This window comes from Varanus komodoensis, unplaced genomic scaffold (assembly GCF_004798865.1).
Source record: "Varanus komodoensis strain SLA01 unplaced genomic scaffold, ASM479886v1 scaffold143, whole genome shotgun sequence".
Taxonomy (NCBI): domain Eukaryota; kingdom Metazoa; phylum Chordata; class Lepidosauria; order Squamata; family Varanidae; genus Varanus; species Varanus komodoensis.
In genome coordinates this window covers 161928-179184 of record NW_025335417.1, presented here as the reverse complement: position 1 = coordinate 179184, position 17257 = coordinate 161928, and the positions used below count along the sequence as shown (strand labels likewise).

Sequence of the window (17257 nt, the reverse complement as noted above, 5' to 3'; positions counted from 1 at the left end):
GGAAATATAAGCTGCAGATAAATAGCAGATCACGATGTTGTACATTGCAGTCTGTCTGTTTCCTGTTTGTTTGCTTGTTTTAAGTTCTGGTAATTAAGAACCACAAAGCAGGAGAAATTCATCAGGAGATAATTTCATAAGGATCCCTTACATATAGGTTGTTTCTCACCAAACCACAGTGGATGTTTTATGGTGACAGCCCTACCAGTGGTCCATGAATACTTTTTCATCTAATGGTTCTTTTTTCTGTCTTAGTGACACTCTTTTTTCACCATTTTTTGCATTAGGGTTTGCATCCATCTATGGATATAGAGTTTCTGAAATTGATGAAATGCTAGATGCAAGAAAGATAACTGGAGTTTGCCAGCAATTGGATATATATTTTGATGTATTAACAGTGCAAGAGAATTTATCTATAGTTGCCTCAATTAAGGGAATACCTCCCAATGATATGATACAAGAAGTGAGTAAATTAGGTTGTTTTTTTTCTTCGATATATATCCTGCCTTTTTCCTACAAAGGGCTCAAGGCAGCTTACATCATTCTCCTCCTCCATCTTATCCCCACAACAACAACCCTGTGAGGTAGGTTGGGCTGAGAGTCTGTGACTGGCCCAAAGTCACCCAGTTGGCTCCATGGCTGAGTGGGGACTCGAACCCAGATCGTCTGAGTCCCAGTCCCACACTCTTAAGCACTGTACCACAGGTTCAACTTGTAGAGTGAATACAGTCATTTTTAATAAATGTCAACAGATTACCATATTTGATTTCAGCACAAAAATATACATCATTTCATGTGAATAATTTCAGAATGTGTTTGTATAAGGTGTTTTAAAACTCTGCTCCCATAACATTCTATTTTATTTTAGTAATCATTTCAAAACATGAAAACTTGACAGTGTGGGAAGGATGACATTAAGTGGGCATATTAATCATTTTCTCTCTCTCTAGAATTCCTTTTTTAGAAGTATCCCCCCAAACCTCCTTTAATATCACCTCTGTTTAAAAATAAATTTGAACTTATGTAAGAGCCTATATAAAAAAAACAAAATACAAATAGAGAACATGTGCACCAGTGATGCATAATATTTTAAAGGCTCTCACCTCAAATACTGATACTGCTTTTTTGAATAGTTTCATGTTCTGGAACATGTCCATAATCTATTACATTACTCAATTAGATTTTGCAACCCACCATAAACCTTGAGTATGATAAACATCCTAATGTTAAAATAATACTTACTTTCATTGTAACTACATGCTTTTTATGTTGAATTTATAAGGTCCAAAAAGTTTTACTAGATTTGGATATGCAGCCGATTAAAGATAACCAAGCAAAAAAACTAAGTGGAGGACAAAAAAGAAAGCTGTCAATTGGAATTGCAATTCTTGGAGATCCTAAGGTAACCAGAAGGAGTGAATGGTTGATTAGTGCTATAATAATTTGATGTTTTCATGGAAAATATATTCAGAGGGGTAGCTGTGTTAGTATATTGCAGCAGAAACTACAATTTTTGGAGCATATTAAAGATTTGGACTGTACATAGGAATATCAGAAGAAACTGCAAACTCTGAAATGGGAATTCTATGCAAATGTTCAGGAAGTTGTGCAAACATAGTCCAAGGGTCTTGATCAGAGGTCTTATGTTTACTACATAAAATAAACAAGTGAGGCAATCCATCGAGACTAAATTGGGGTGTCAGATTATATGAAATCCACTGTAAGACATTATTCCCCAATGTTTAAGGTTTCAGAAAAGTATACAAAATATATTATTTCTTTTCATGGTTTGTAGGTTACAGTTGGGGATGTATAATAGTTAAAGAATCCTGGAACAGGAGCATTATAGCTGAATCTATTCAATAACTTAAGAGCCTAAGTTTGCACTTAAAATAATCTTATTCCCAAGCACTGTTCTCACTTGTAAAATGAATTCCTGAGAGTTTTCTTTATTGTTTTCCCTGGCCAATATTTAGGTATTACTCTTAGATGAACCAACTGCTGGCATGGATCCGTGCTCTCGACATACTGTATGGAACCTCCTGAAAAACAGAAAGGCCAATCGAGTGACGGTGTTCAGTACCCATTTCATGGACGAAGCAGATATTATCGCTGGCAAGTACAGTCAGGCTTCTGTGTCATACAAGTCGTACACAGCATGAAGGAGGCTGTTTGGTAACACAGCCAGCTTGTTGTTCCTCTGCTTGTGATTGCACTAAGGGGCTCTTCTGCTCTTGTTTCCAGATCGGAAGGCTGTGCTATCCCGAGGAATGCTGAAGTGTCTTGGGTCCTCTCTCTTCCTTAAGACAAAATGGGGAATTGGCTACCGCCTGAGGTATCTTTTAGAAATATTCAGTGCACTGCAGTGTTTTTCAGTGTGACACATAATTGCCAAAATACCAAATCAAGTGAAGTAAACGTAAATCCACTAAATCAGTGGAATGTGGATTGGAATATTGCTTAGATTATCAATTCATAGTTAACACTATTGTTCTTCAGTGGAACAGGAAAACTCTATTTGTTTTTAGACTGACTTAACATTATATTCTTGTTTCTTGTTACTGTAGTTTAAACAATACTCAGTTTATAAACGATAATCTTTGTATCTTGTGTGTATTCTCCTTAGTATGCACATAGACAGGTACTGTAACATAGAAGGTACAGCATCTTTGATCGGACAGCATATCCCCGGAACCAGTTTATTAAAACAGACTGAAGAGCAACTTGTATATGCCTTACCATTTAAAGACACAGACAAGTTCTCAGGTATAATGCTTCTCTGTACTGAACATTGTTGAAAAATTAGCAAATTGAGGAATTTCTGAAAAGCAGGGAAGGCAAAACTGAAAAGGCCTTCAAAAGAAACAGCTTATACCAGTTGATTTTGGGCCTGTAGTGCAAAAGAAAACAGTACCTATCCTGAAAGAAGATAACTGGCCCCACACTGTTTTTCCTTATAATTATTGTGCAAGTAGTCATATTTTCTGCCTGTGCAAGTATGGGGAGTTGAGAACATAGTACAAGAAGCAGGAACCTTCAGAGCTTAGACAACTTTTAGTCAAAATCATAATCAAAGAAAAATGTTCTCCATAGTATTGGTCCTCAAAATATAGAATGATTAAACAGGTGTGATAGAAAAAGCTTTTCTGTGGTTGCACTAAGCAGTTTAAAGAAATAAGAGAAAATAATTGCAAGGGAATGTGATTGTATTAACAATAGTAGCTTTACTACTTCTGCTTTTTCTTCTTTTAGCACTGTTTGCTGATCTCGACACTCATTCCCATTTGGGTGTTATTTCGTATGGTGTTTCTATGACAACTTTGGAGGATGTGTTCCTCAAGCTAGAAGTTGAAGCAGAAATTGACCAAGCAGGTAAGAAGGAACCACATAACTTTCTGTAGTGCTTTTTCATATGATTTGGTAATCACAAGTCATTCCCATTTTATTTCTGCTTACAAAATACCCTTTTTAATTTTGGAATACTGTACGAGACCACATGCTTCTCACATGCTCAGAATGAAGTGGGCCATTGAGTACACTAACCAAGAAGAAAAGCACATTGAACTTACTAAAACAACTGAGGCTTGCAGTGTAATTGTTGATGGAACTGCCTCATTTAGAAGGGCTGTGCACCTCCCATACTCTGTTGTGGGTGCTTTGCTATTTACTGGCTTTCTACTACCCCCATCCTGGTTGCTTAGTCTCTCCTCCAGGAAGGGGACATTTGATCTTCAAAAAAAGGCATCACAGGACATGCCAAGCAACCAGATAACCTGTGTTAAGGTTTAAAGGAAAGAGGAAGAGAGGCAAACCATAACTTTTCCACTGACTGTCCCTCCTTCCTTGCTTTTTCCCCTGCTTGTCTTCCCCATTCTTTTCACCTTTCAACAATAGCAGCTTATTTTCCCTTTACTAAAATACTTTTTGTAAAAGAGTCTGGCACACTGTGGAACAAATCTCCAGTCACACCTCTTCCATCAATTCCCCAAAAGCCTCTCTGGACGTCTCTCTGCCTGACCAATTCTGTGGGAGGGAAAAAAATTAAGCAAGGGATTAAGATGCCACTGTCTCTGCTGTAATGTCATTTGGGGGTCCTCCAGTCATTTGGCTCCAAACCCAATAGACTGCTTTTCTAGTGGGCCATTTTATGGGGAAGTGGTCCTTAAACTTGGCAGCTGTTCCTGACCTTCCAAAGACAACAACAAAGCTATTTCATTCCTCATTTTAATTAACAGCAGTACCGTTTTTTCTTATTTCTCTTGGATGGTTCTTCTGCCTCATGCTAGACAAGTTTATATATCCTGAAGAATACTCTGCCATATCTAATTTAGTATGTTGCTAACGATTTCTGGGCATGTTAGTATGCTACTGACATCTTCAGTAAACACCAAGCTTTATGGATCCATGGTCTGGTCAGAAGTTGCTTGACCTTTTCTCCTTTTGTCTCCAGATTTCAGTGTATTTAACTCAGAGCAAACTGAAGAGGAAATGGATACAAAATATGTGGATGAGTTAGAGCAGAGCCTCCTCATGCTCTCTGAGGCAAAATCTTGTGCTGTGAGCAACAGGTCTCTTTGGAAGAAGCAGGCCTTTACTATGGCAAAGGTTCATTTCCTTAACTTAAAACGTGAAATGAAATCAGTCACAGCAGTGTAAGTATCTCCTATTTGTGTTTCTTCATCATAATATTAGAAAGCGGGTTATTATTGAGAGAAGGAGAAATGAAAACAAGTGCTGGTTTTAAAGCCTGCTCAAGTTACAAGCTCTTAACTGGTGAGGACTGAGTGTCTTTAGTTTCGTTAACGGGAAGCTGATGTTATTTCAAGATCAGGGTTGGCTCCAGGGCTTCCTGCAGGCAAGGCTGTTCAATGGCTTCCCCCATTTACTTGTGCTAGTGGGCAAGGAACAGCAGTGCGTCACTCGCCACAGGCTGTCCAGGATTCTGCAGGTACCGCTGGCACGACACTATCTACACACAATGGGGGAATATCTTGGGGGCATCAGGTGGAGTGTTACAAACCTCTCAATAGGACTCCATGAGGCTGAGTGAAAATTGGGAAGCGCCCCGCCCCTCCCCCCCCCCATCTGGCTCAATATCTGTAGGTAGGGAATGTGCTACGGTGAAGTAGAAGATCAAGCTAGGAGAAGGGATGAGACCAGGTGCATGGCCTGGGAGGGTGCCATGGGTTGGATTAGAGGATTCCCATCTACAATGACTTGAATACAGTGTTATTCCAAGAACAACACTACATCTGGGAGTGTAAAGGACACCCATTTTTAAGTGGATTTGTACATAATTTGGATCCGTGTATAATTTGGAATACTTACGCTTTTTCTTTTCTTTCAGGTTCTTGCTATTCACAGTGTTTCTTGTTATTCAGATTTTTATGTTTCTTATACATCATTACTTCAAAAATGCTGTGGTTCCTATCAAACTGTCCCCAGACTTATACTTTCTTAAACCAAATGAAACTCATCACAAGTACAAAACCAGCCTCCTCATTCAAAACATGACTGGTAAGAAGTGACAAAGAACTATATTTTAATATGCCTGCATTTGCATCAACCAGCAGCATCTGGTCTGATCATTTGCAGTGTTTGCAGCCTAAGGATGTGATCAAAGTTTCTAAAAATGTTTGCCCAACCATCCTAGCTTCCCATGTTGAACCAAAGAGTGGGTCCAGGAGATGATTAATGCCTTGAAAGAGGTATTTATGCAGCTTCTTTTCAGATGAAGAAGAAGGCTCTGAAGACCTGCCTTTTTGCTTCCTTTAATATAATCTGTGGGCTGCTAGATCTGTTGGTGTAATTTGTTTGCATAGTCTTTCAGTGGATATTTGTTGCCTATTTGTATGCTTTGTAAAAGCTTTGGGAAGATTTACTCTTAAAGGCAGCCTAAAAGTGTTTAGCAAACAAAATTTGCTATCCTCACTAATTCCAGAACACTGGAACAAGTATTGGCCAGATGCAAGTCTTCCCTTTTTCAATAATGGGCTTGGGAGGGTAGTGGTGGCCCAATTCTGGTCACAGATGGATGAAACAGATATTTTAGAGGAGGAAGCTGAAGCTCAGGCTCGGGGGCCAGATCTGGCCTTCCAGTAGCCCCAGTCTAGCCCTCTCAGTTTCTCCAGAAGGCCATGACACCTTTTGCTTACCACTGATCTTTTGGTGTTTTCCTGGCATTTGTGCTGTTTTTCTCATAAAAAGCTGGAATGCCTCTCCTAAACCTCAGTAAGAGCTTTAAAAGAGAAAGAAAGCAGACAGAAAGAAAGAGCGAGCAAGCAAACTAGGGGGGGGGGGGGAAACCCTAGAAATCCAGGCCTTTGTGCTATAGGATTTCTGCTTTCTCCATGGCACTCGAACTGTGCAGTCTGTAAGGTCCTATCTTATCCTTTATGAATGTTAACATCTAATTAAAGATCATTTGTGGATACCAAGGGAGATGCCATCAGGATGTAGACAAAACCCAACTCTCTTTCTCTTCAGAATCAGAGTCAAGTTGAACTGCTTTCTATACTCAGTAATAGTTGGGGCAACAGCCAGTAAACTGAAGCGGAATCCCAACAAGATGGAAGCACTCTGGCTTAGTGTTCCCCAGGTTCAGAGAGTCAGGGTATTACCTGTTCTGGATGGTGTACATTCCTGCTGAAGGAGCAGGAACATAGCATCATCTGATCAAGGAGCACTCTCAAACTATTTGAGACCCAAATGGCATCAGTTGTTTGGAGCATCTTTTTTCACCTTTGGTTAACTGTCAGCTGTGTTTTCTTGGATAGTGATAATTTGACCACAATGATCCAGGCTCTGGTATCTGCCAGGATGGGTTACTTGAATGCATCATCTGTGGAGTTAGGAAGCTTCAACTAGCAGCTTATTCATTTGCTAGAATTTTGCAGGCTTACCTGGATGGAACCACATTAGAGACATTCTCATAGAACTGCTTTGGCTGGCAATTCACTGAGCCCAAGTCAAGGTGTTGGCAATTACCTTTAAAGCTTTAAATAGTTTAGAGGCCAAATAACTGAAGGAACACTTCCTACCCTATCATGGTTTAAGATTATCAGAGGATGAATGGTCTCACTTTCCATCTACAGGATAAGTGCATTTACAAAAGATAGGCCCTTTTCTGTTATGGTGTCCTGACTTTGATGATGATGATAATAATAGTAATGATGTTCAGGTATGCTTGGGACCAACAATGTATTCCTTTTGATACCAGGTTAAAACCTTTTAATTCACCCAGTCCTTTAAAACAACAGCTTTTTCAGCTGGCTGCATAGTTGCATTCTTCTTAATTTTATTATGTTGTTTAATGCTTTGATTTGTATCAGTTTAAAATGTTCATATATACCACCCTGAAAACCATTTTTACATGAAGACACCGCTTAGAAATTCTCTTTAAAAAAAATTCTGCTAGTCAAAGGCCATGTGCACCGCTGGGTGCCAAGGCTTTCTCGGATTGGGTGTGTACACAGTCCAGCCCTGTCTGGATGCCTCAGTGTTGCTCAGTGGTCTGGCCTTTTCAGAGGTTTGAGGGGTGCATACAAGAGTACTGGAGTTGGGGGTATCTCTTGGCATCTTTGGCCTTGGAATCTTCATCAGAGGAAGAGACTTCTTGGTAGGAAAGTTCTTGCATGTTTGAAGCTTTGTGTGTATACAAAAATTCAACTGAGTGCAAGGAGTCTCCACATTCATGACACTTACATACACCTTTCTTTGTTGCCCTAACATAGGATCAGACATTGATGACATCATGACCTCTCTTAGAAACCAGAATATATTGACAGAGATGTTCAATGGCAGTGAATATGGATCAGTTGACTCACCCAGCACAGCATTAAATGGCAATAGTTATGTATCATTTGCTCCACACAATGCAGCATTAAAAGTATCTCATGAAGACAAGGTGAGGAGAAGTAGTGTTCTTTCAGGGACACAGAGGGCTGGAATAAACTGTTTTGTGTATCATTGTGCACATGTGGTTTTAGGGCTTGTTCTGAAGGCAGTGTTGCTGACCACAAAGCAGGTCACTGCCTGGATGGGAGGATGCCTGGAAAACCTAGGTCTCAAGTTTAAACTTTAAAATCCAACAGTGAAATATACAATGCATTCTTAGGGCATTTATGAAAATAAATTGATTCCATTAGGAAAATTTCTGCATTTTAATTAATATTATATATAATGTTTTACACAGAGAGAGAGAGACTGAATGAATGAATGAATGAATGAATGAATATAATTGAGATGGATAGGTGGATGAAGAGATTATCCCTATCAGAAGAAATATTGTAGGAATTTGGGAAAATATTTCTAGAGCTTTCTAGACTATATAACTGTATCCCAAATGAGAGAAATACTGTTCCTGGAAAGAAAAACAGAGAGATAACATTTTCTGGTGTGTCCAGTCACTACTTCTGCAGACTGATTAACAAGAGATAATCACACAGTTGCATTAGATTATTTGCCCAAGTTGGAGCTGTAATGGCTCTTCAGTGAGAAACATATTCAGGGCCAGTATTTGCATGCCTAATGACCTATAAGTAGTCCTGTTCAAGTCTTCCTAAAGCTACGCCAGACAGTTTACTTTGCTTCTGGAACCTAATTTCTTCAATGTCTTTTGCTGTTACAGAGCTACATGTTTACTGCTGCTTTTAACCGTACCATGGTTCATTCTTTACCTGTTATGATCAATATCATTAGTAACCTGTATCTGCATAACTTAAATGTAACAGAAAGCATCCATGTCTGGAGCAACCCTTTCTTCCAAGTAAGTGAGTGTAAACCCCAAAGGTTGATACTGTACATGGCAGTAATATTTTAAATGGAAGTCATAGGAAAAGTACTTGAACAGGTGATTTTTCTCAAGGATGGCTTGTTCTACTCCACATTCTGCTTCAGTTGATTTATGCCAAGTCATCAGAGTTTTCTAGTATTAGTCTTGTAAGGTGCTCATGTGCCTTCACCTTTTGTTTGTCACCCTTCCAGCATTTTTATTCCTTTCAGTTTCCTATTTGCATCAATGTATGGGCACTTCCTTGCAAAGAGTTTCTAAACTGAGAAGTGCTGCTTAAGACCCAGAGCCTGTCTGAGCAAATGAAGGTCCTGGAGCCTCAGTTAGTGTGTTGCCACTCAGCATATCTGGCTGCTTGATTCCTGTGAAATGGAGTGGCGGGGGGCGGGCACAGGATGCGGTAGCATCAAGTTGTGTAGGGATGCTGGAGAGCATACACCACATACACTATAGGGGCTGTAGGCCATATTCTCATGGCTAGCTAAAAATGCACTGCAAATAATGTTTCTCTGTGCATAATCTAAAGTACGTGCATAATCATCTTTAAGTGTATCAGTGATCAGAAAAATAGGAAATGGGGACAGATTGCTCTGTATCAAGTCTTTCCAAATTTTAAAAAGCTTCTCTAGAATAACTGTGTGTTTCTTTTTTTTTTAATTTATAAAAAATTTTTATTAAAATTTTAAACTAACACTAAACATCAATCATCAAATACATCAGACGTAGCGGGTCAGCCCCCCACTCATATTTTTTAACATTCCATAGTCATATTTAAGTCCATTTATGATAGCTTAAAAACATATTTAAATCTAAACCAGGTCCCGTTTCTCTAGCCAATAATAAAAAGAGTCGCAAGTTTGATAGAAGTCTATGTGTTTCTTTATCACCAGTGTCAATCCAGAAAATGAGCCAGAAAAATCACAACTATGAAGCTGGTGGGAAACAAGGGAAAAGTGTCAGCTCTTTCCTATTTTCCAATGCCCTTAAGAAATTAAAGTCAAATTGGAATGTGCCTGTATCTCAGCATTGCACAAGTTGCCATGTATTGTGGTCTACCAAATGTTTGACAATCCCTGTTTTTGCAGTCTTAGGCAGAGAGCTAAAAGCCCATGATGGACCCTCTGTGCATATGTTCAGGATGGCTTTTCTTTTTCATTTTTTCACTCTAAGATTGATTAACTTGCAGGAAATTACTGACACGGTTTTTACATTGGTGCTATACTTCGAAGCTGTGATACTAGGAGTGATTGTTACTGGGATGCCACCATATTTTGCTATGGAGAATGCAGAAAATCACAAGGTAACATATTAAGCTGTGATTTTTTAAAAGGTAGACAAGTCTTAGGTACTGGCCTATCATAGTGCCTTTTCTGCTTATATTTGGATCATATGGATTGGTCATCTGGCTGACTTCATGACCCATATGAATTGACCTCATGCATTGTAGTGCTGTACCCTGGGACCATATCATAGTGGAGTGAATTGAAGACCAATCTATCCATGGAGCCTTTTACAGAGCTCAGCTGCATTTGCTTACAAAACACAAAGGTCTACCGGCAACTAGATACGCAGGGATGTTGAGGCTTATATATACACCCATGTGTGTCCCCCAATTCCACTTCAGCTCTACACATGAGCAAACAAATACCTTGTGTCACTAGATTCTTCTTGAATCTGGATTCATTTCTCTGTGTTGTTTTGTGTGTCTTGTTGCAGTACAGTGAGTGGGACCCTTGATATCTCTTTCAGCCCTCCATTTCTGTGATTGTTGGATCTGTTCAGTCCTATATTGTATAGGTTCTTCCCAGATGATAGCATGTAGATGTGTTTGCAAACCAATTGAAAAGAAGAAAGAGAAAATCAAGTCTAATTGTTAGGAATACTGCCGTTCTTCATACAGCTATATGTATTTTAATGGTTTATTCTTGCACCTTTGCAGATCAAAGCCTGTACTCAACTTAAGATCTCAGGCCTTTATCCTTCTGCTTACTGGTGTGGACAGGCACTTGTTGACATTCCTTTATTTTACATTATTCTACTCCTCATGATAGGAAGTTTATTTGTATTTCACCACGGAGTTTATTTTTTTCCTGAGAAGTTTCTTGCTGTGGTAAGTTTCATATTTTTTCTTCTTTGTATTTCTTATATCTGGAATTTAATCCATCTCTGCCTAAGTATGGAGAGTAGATAAGGGTACTTCAGAAAACAGGTCTTTGTCCTGCTTACTGGCTCAGTGTGGACAGACATTAGTAGACATTCTGTTACTTTCCATTTCCATTTAGGAAAACAGTGCATTATTTAGGAATACTCAATCCCTACTAAAGTCATAAACTGTGTTGCCTTCTGGCTCCCCAGTATTGAACAGAAATCCAGCTGTGACACAGACTTCTTAGAGTACTTCCTCTAAGTATGTTTGCCCATTTGTTACTAGATGCTCCAGTCAGGAGATACCGTGAAGTGCACATTTTAGCTAACAAAACTAAGAGCTTAATCGTTTGAGTAGCAATCGTTTGATATTCTCATCTGCCAGCCTTACCAGGCAGGCATCGTACTGGGTACATTGCAGCATTTTCCGTGAACAAAACACCCATGTGTGCTTGAACACTATAAGTGTAACAGACTCTTTCTAAAGTCTGCAGAAACAAGCCGTGATTATCAGTGACCTGCAAGAGCAGTACTGGAGGGGAACAGAGCTGCTGGATGCATGTATGGATCCACAAGTGGGCAAATGAAAAGTAGGCGGAATTAAGAGCCCCAAGGGAGAAAATGGAGCACTGTTGTGTGTTTTCATGTCCGAACGCACTAAAAGCAACCCTGACAAATGTTATTTTTCTCCCTCAGGTTTTTTGCCTAATTGGCTATGTACCTTCGGTGGTTCTCTTCAATTATGTTGTCTCTTTCACCTTTAACACTATACAAAACACCAAAGAATTTTGGTCTTTCATTTTTTCAGTGGTAAGTTAAATTGTGGTATTTAATTTGCATCTCTCATTTGCCATAATTGAACATTTTTATATAAGGAAAGAATGGGTTGGATCCGGAATCCTCATTCCACCAACAAGAAAGATTTTGCTGGTAGAACATGAATTCTGTGTCATTTCTGCTGCAGCCACCTAGGGACCACCCTCCCAGATCTTCTGTGAAGGATCCCTAAACCCTATAGAGGATATTTGAGGAATTAAATTAGAATTCCGGATCCAAGCCATTATCTCCCACAATTTTTTCCCATAATTTGGGTGGGCTAGGTCCTGCGAACACACAACCCTCTTCAGGTTTTCAGTTTTCTGACTGCATGAGGATTATCCAGAACTTATGGATGAGTCCTGTCCCCTAGAAACTGACATATGTATGCTGTAAAGCTAGCCACCATGTGTGGAAGGAGCTCCTTTTCCCTCTCCCTCTCCTTGTGTCTGTGCGTGCCTGTGCAGGGCTCCTTCCACAGGGCTGGAAACTGACTGGATGAAACTAAATCGCACCGTTCTTTATTTGAATTCCTTTTCTGTTTCAGGCAGCCCTGGTTTGTTCTGTTGTCATTGAAATTGCTTTCTTTATGTGGTACTATACAGTAGCCGCTGTTCTTCACACTTGTTTTTCTGTCTTCGTGCCAATCTACCCACTTATTGGATGTCTAATTTCTTTTATAAAGGTATGTTTTCAGAGAACCTGAAATGTTTGATGCATTTTGTTTGTATATGTGCTGGGGTGGAAGTGAAAAGATAGTATTTCTCCAAATATATTATTTCCATTACCTTTTCTGAGCTACAGGAGAAATAATGGGGGTTTAATGAGTGTGGACAACCTCCTTTGCTTTACAACAAAAGTGTGACTTAGGGGTCTTTTAAAGATTGTAAGGCAAGGTGGGCTGGCAAGAAAGGCAGCAGGTGAAGAGAGGCCATCCCTTCCAGTGACAGAAGTGGGAGAACAAGCTTAGTGGGGAAGGAGCAGTAAAGGGGCTGACGCTGTCTTCACATCTGCAATAATTCTGGGATTTGGTCATATATGACTGTATCAGTTAGACATAATGACAGTATTAATATATTTGTGCAAAACCCAGCATCCACTCCCCAGTCAGAACAGATTTTGAGCGAGGGGAGGATGGGGAACAGCATCCTCAGCACCCTGTTCTACAACATAATTCTGCCAGCAGGGCAAGTTAACTGAGTGCAGCCATATCTAACTTGCTGGAAACTAAGACACAGGGAAATTTATCAATTTTCCCAGGGTGAAGCAGAAAGTCTGAGGAAACAAACAGAGCCAGAATCACACGTGCATTCAGCACATTCATTGCTGGCATCTGCCCTGCTTCTGCCAATCTGTATTATCACATGCTTCATTAAAAATTTCAGCACAGCTGTCCCATTTCTGAGGTTTGAGACCTGGGGTTTCTGACCTCAGAGCTGGCAGTCAGAATCCACTCCATCCACCATCATGGAAAGAACTGTGCCAGCTGCCTCCGCAAGGTCAGGATCACAACCTTGGAGGGTAAAGGGACCCATTTCAGTGGGCGAGGAAGGAAGGAAACTGGAGAGACCACGACACAAGCTAGCCTGAGCTGTCTTCTCCAGTCTCTATTCCTCCTCCTCTAGATAGGCAAAAAAGCCTGTCCAGCAAGTTCGCCTCTGCTGCACCTCCCACTCTGCACTGGATGCTCCTGTGTCTTTGGGCACAGCCTGTCAAGAGCACAGTCCACCGAATTGTGCTCTAAAATAATAAGCCAAATGTGGTTCAGCATCTGTCTTTATCAGAGACTTACAAGAACACTTGGCCTAAACTCTTGCAAATCTTTGGTTAAAGAGATACAACTCCATGCAACTTAAAAGTATGACATATATAGTCATCAGAAAAGTTTAGCAACAGCTACCAATACAGATGAAAATTGCATAAAATATGTTTTCCTTTTCTTTCCAAAAATAGTTTCAGGAATAATTGTCATAGAATAATGTAAGTCCCTTAAATGTCACTTTAAGACAGGCTCTAAGGCTGAAAAGATGAGTGAAGAAAGAACAGTTACTGTTTTTTATACATAAGAGTGAAGGAAAACATTTAAGCTCTCTGGGCAACATCCACAGAATGATGAAACAGAGATCTTCCTCCAACAGTGCCTGTGTGTTGACAGTTGGGTTTGATGAGAATTAGACATGCCAGATTTTCCTTCTGTGTAGAGTTGCCAGCTAGATTGTATTTTAAGGTTTGTGTTTAAAATCAGTATGATAAAACAGTATGATTAACCACATTCACTTGAATACGCTATAGCTTTGTAAGCAAACTTTATCAAAGCTTTTGGAAAATCATATGAATATATTTCCTGAATTATAATAGTTTAAATAAATTAGATTGAGCTGCAAAAACATTAGAATTATAAAAATAAGAATTTACTATTTTATTAGATAGCGCGGAAACTTGATCACAAGATGGAAAGACACTCAGAAAGATTGCTGGTTTCTGTAGTAGCGGTAAGCACCACATTTTTCTTTATGATACAGGAGATTGGTTATCTGAGGACACTTTTGAAAGTAATGGGCTATTGCATACATTTTTTAAAGTAATGAGAAAATGTTGCTGCTTGTTATGAACATTCTCATTTATACTTTGGGCAATGGTATCATATTCCTACATAAAATGTTTTACATGACTTGATTATATGCAGCACTGCAATTCATGCTAGAGTGTAAAAATCTTTTCAGCTGGAGGGATCTAATGGTTATTAAAGAGACACTCCTTGAACAAGATGCTCTTGAATCATTATCCATGCTTTGCTAAGACTCGGTGAATTGTTGCTGTTGTTACTATTGTTATTATTACAACATTGCATTTATATCCTGTTTTTTTGCCTCTTGTGAGGAACCCGACTGCTTACATGGTTCTCTTCCACTCCATTTTATTTTCACAACAACAAAAACAACAACCCTGTGAGATGGGTGAGGCCGAGAGTGAGTGCCTGTCTCTGAGTCACGGGTGAGCTTCATGGTCAAGCAGGGCCCCCACCTCCCCAGACCAACACTTTAGCTTATGACACCATACTTACCTGGGAAAAGCCCTATTACACTCAGTGGAATTTATTTCTTAGACATATATAAGATTGTGAGCTTAAGTGGAATTTGGTGGATGGTGGAGGACAGGAAGGCCTGGAGGAATGTTTTCCATGGGATCACAATGGGTCGGACACGACTTCGCGACTAACAACAACAACTGTTACTTTACCTGGGTACAAAAAGAGTAGTGGTAGGGTGAAAGATATAGCAGTATTTTTAGTTTGCCGCAAAACTTCCTTGGGATTTTCTGTGCCGATAAATCAAGTTTTAAAAAAGTAAATCTTTTTGCTGTCTATATTATCATTCAGAATACATAGAAGTGGTGAGTTACACAATTTTCAGATTTAGGAATAGAGAAGAAGGCAGTAATTTCAGGACACCTTTGATGGAACAGGGTTCTTATGTCCACTCTTCTGTTAGAGCCTTATTCAAATGTGCGAGCAGCTCATACCACCTTTTAAATAAGAGCTAATGAGATAGCAGTCTTGCTCTGGGGATGTGTTCATGATTTTGCATTCATGACATGGTCATGAGGAATTATGTAAAGAAGCAGCTTAGGCTGAGGCTTACAGGTCTCCTTCAGATTCACACAGCTGAGGCATAGGAACAACTAGATCTGTGCTTGTGCACTGGTGGTGCTTTTCTGATGCAGCCGGCCTTAGAGGAGCCCCTGTCAGAGAAGGAGGATTGGGGTTCCATGCAGAAGCCAGCCGTACCAAAGATGCTGGGCAGCCTGAAGAACCTCATCACAAGCATGTCCTTCCTGGGGACTTGAAGAACCTCATGGAACCACCTTGACCTCCAGCAGATGGGGCCCCCAGCTCTCTTCCTGTGGCTCCTCAGAGCATTGCTAGAGGCAGACCAGGCAGGGAGCCATCATCCAAGTGCCTGCCTGGCCACTGAACAACCTTTGCACCAAAGGACTCCTCAGGAGAAGGGAAATAACCCAGCTGCAGCTGCTGAATGAACCTCATAATGATGTATATACACTTCCAGTTTTCTCTAGGCATTTGCTCGGTTAACAGCTGTCATTGAGCTACTGCTCCATCTCAGAACTAGTAGGCTGGATCACACACACGGACAGTCCATGGGTGGTCAGGGGCAAGTGAGAGACAGCGGGTGCTCTGCCTGCAGAACTTCTGCCACCTCTGCTTTTACCGAGCAACCCACAACTGGCTCCTTTGTAAGTTTCTGTCTTGTCTGAACGTGAATCCCTCTGAGGGTGTTTTTTTAGGAACTAAGGCTTAATTCAGCAACAAGCCATGCATTGATTCCTAGCTTGTTTAGCCACTAAGCAACCCATTAGTCTGGGCTTGGATGACATGCTCAGCAACCTTCGCATTTATGGGTTGCTGGGTAAAAACAGAAGCAATGAGCAGGCAACAGCCCATGGATGGTGTAACACATGGGCTGACAGTATGTGTGAACCAGATTATGTTACGCTGGACCTTGCCACCACTGTGACATTTTAATGCTGTTACATATAGGGAAAGGGATATATATAGGGAAAAGGTGGATACAGCCTGCTGATAATGTTTTGCTCTAGACACAGCCTTCAGCTTGGTACAGAGAGGAAACAATGCCACGCCAGATGTTTCAGTAACACTCTACTCTAAATACCTTTTTTCAGGTTTCGCTTGATTTGCTCTTACTTGTAAATGCAGATACAGTAAATGAGTAAAGCTGTTGTAATTTACTTTTCCTTTTCTTCCTTTTAGCCTTATTTGCAGTGTGTAATTTGGCTCTTCCTTCTGCGCTATCTTGAGGTGAAGTGTGGAGGCAAATCAATGAGACAGGACCCATTTTTCAGGTCAGTGTGTCCGGATTTTCCTTTGAAAGATCAGTACTGACATTAGTGCACCAGATCAGGGTTTGCCATCAGTAAACTGCACTGAGGCTGCAGCAAAATTCTGTTTCTTTTGTACAATGGCAATTATCCTCACTTGAAAAGTTGAGTGATCTAATGTAATTATTTGCCCTGTTGTAATGATGAAGGATTCCTAGCCAGAAATAATAGTGAAAACTTAAAAAGAAAAATAACTCAAAATTAAATTAGTATTTCAGGTCAGAGGCTGACTATAGGTTTGTCCCACTTAGCCATCTATCTTTGCTTAGACTTTATATGTAATTTTGCATTTTTTATTAAAGGGAGACTGAACACCATAGCACTAGACAAGTATCACAGGGAGAAAAAAGCCTTCTCAAAGTAGACAGTTGTCAGGCTGAAAAGAAACTCATTTAACATAGTTTCCTCTATTGAAAACCACATGAAATTAGTTTATTAAATATGAAATTGCAAGAAAAATACATTGTCAGGTATGCATGTAGGATTAACAATGTGCCACAAGATATTTCCAGAATATTCCAGGCTGGATGTTTGAAAGCCATGTTTACATGACGTGTTTCTCAACATTTTTAGCACAATTCCCACTCG

At 40.0% G+C, this 17257-nt stretch overlaps 1 protein-coding gene across 5 annotated transcripts in view; it reads left to right on the top strand.

Moving 5' to 3' along the window:
• LOC123020196 (cholesterol transporter ABCA5-like) overlaps nucleotides 1–17257 on the top strand; it is a 62398-nt gene that overhangs the window by 27447 nt on the left and 17694 nt on the right. For all 5 annotated transcript variants that reach the window (XR_006414029.1, XM_044423628.1, XM_044423627.1 and 2 more), the window contains 16 exons: nucleotides 288–463; nucleotides 1283–1402; nucleotides 1977–2115; nucleotides 2245–2335; nucleotides 2627–2766; nucleotides 3253–3372; nucleotides 4451–4652; nucleotides 5348–5517; nucleotides 7734–7906; nucleotides 8630–8767; nucleotides 9978–10091; nucleotides 10731–10901; nucleotides 11633–11746; nucleotides 12300–12437; nucleotides 14179–14244; nucleotides 16542–16633. Coding sequence is in view for 4 of the 5 variants with exons in the window: in XM_044423628.1 (XP_044279563.1) it covers nucleotides 288–463; nucleotides 1283–1402; nucleotides 1977–2115; nucleotides 2245–2335; nucleotides 2627–2766; nucleotides 3253–3372; nucleotides 4451–4652; nucleotides 5348–5517; nucleotides 7734–7906; nucleotides 8630–8767; nucleotides 9978–10091; nucleotides 10731–10901; nucleotides 11633–11746; nucleotides 12300–12437; nucleotides 14179–14244; nucleotides 16542–16633 (2164 nt within the window). In the remaining variant the exon portion in view is untranslated. The remainder of the gene's footprint in view (nucleotides 1–287; nucleotides 464–1282; nucleotides 1403–1976; nucleotides 2116–2244; nucleotides 2336–2626; nucleotides 2767–3252; nucleotides 3373–4450; nucleotides 4653–5347; nucleotides 5518–7733; nucleotides 7907–8629; nucleotides 8768–9977; nucleotides 10092–10730; nucleotides 10902–11632; nucleotides 11747–12299; nucleotides 12438–14178; nucleotides 14245–16541; nucleotides 16634–17257) is intronic.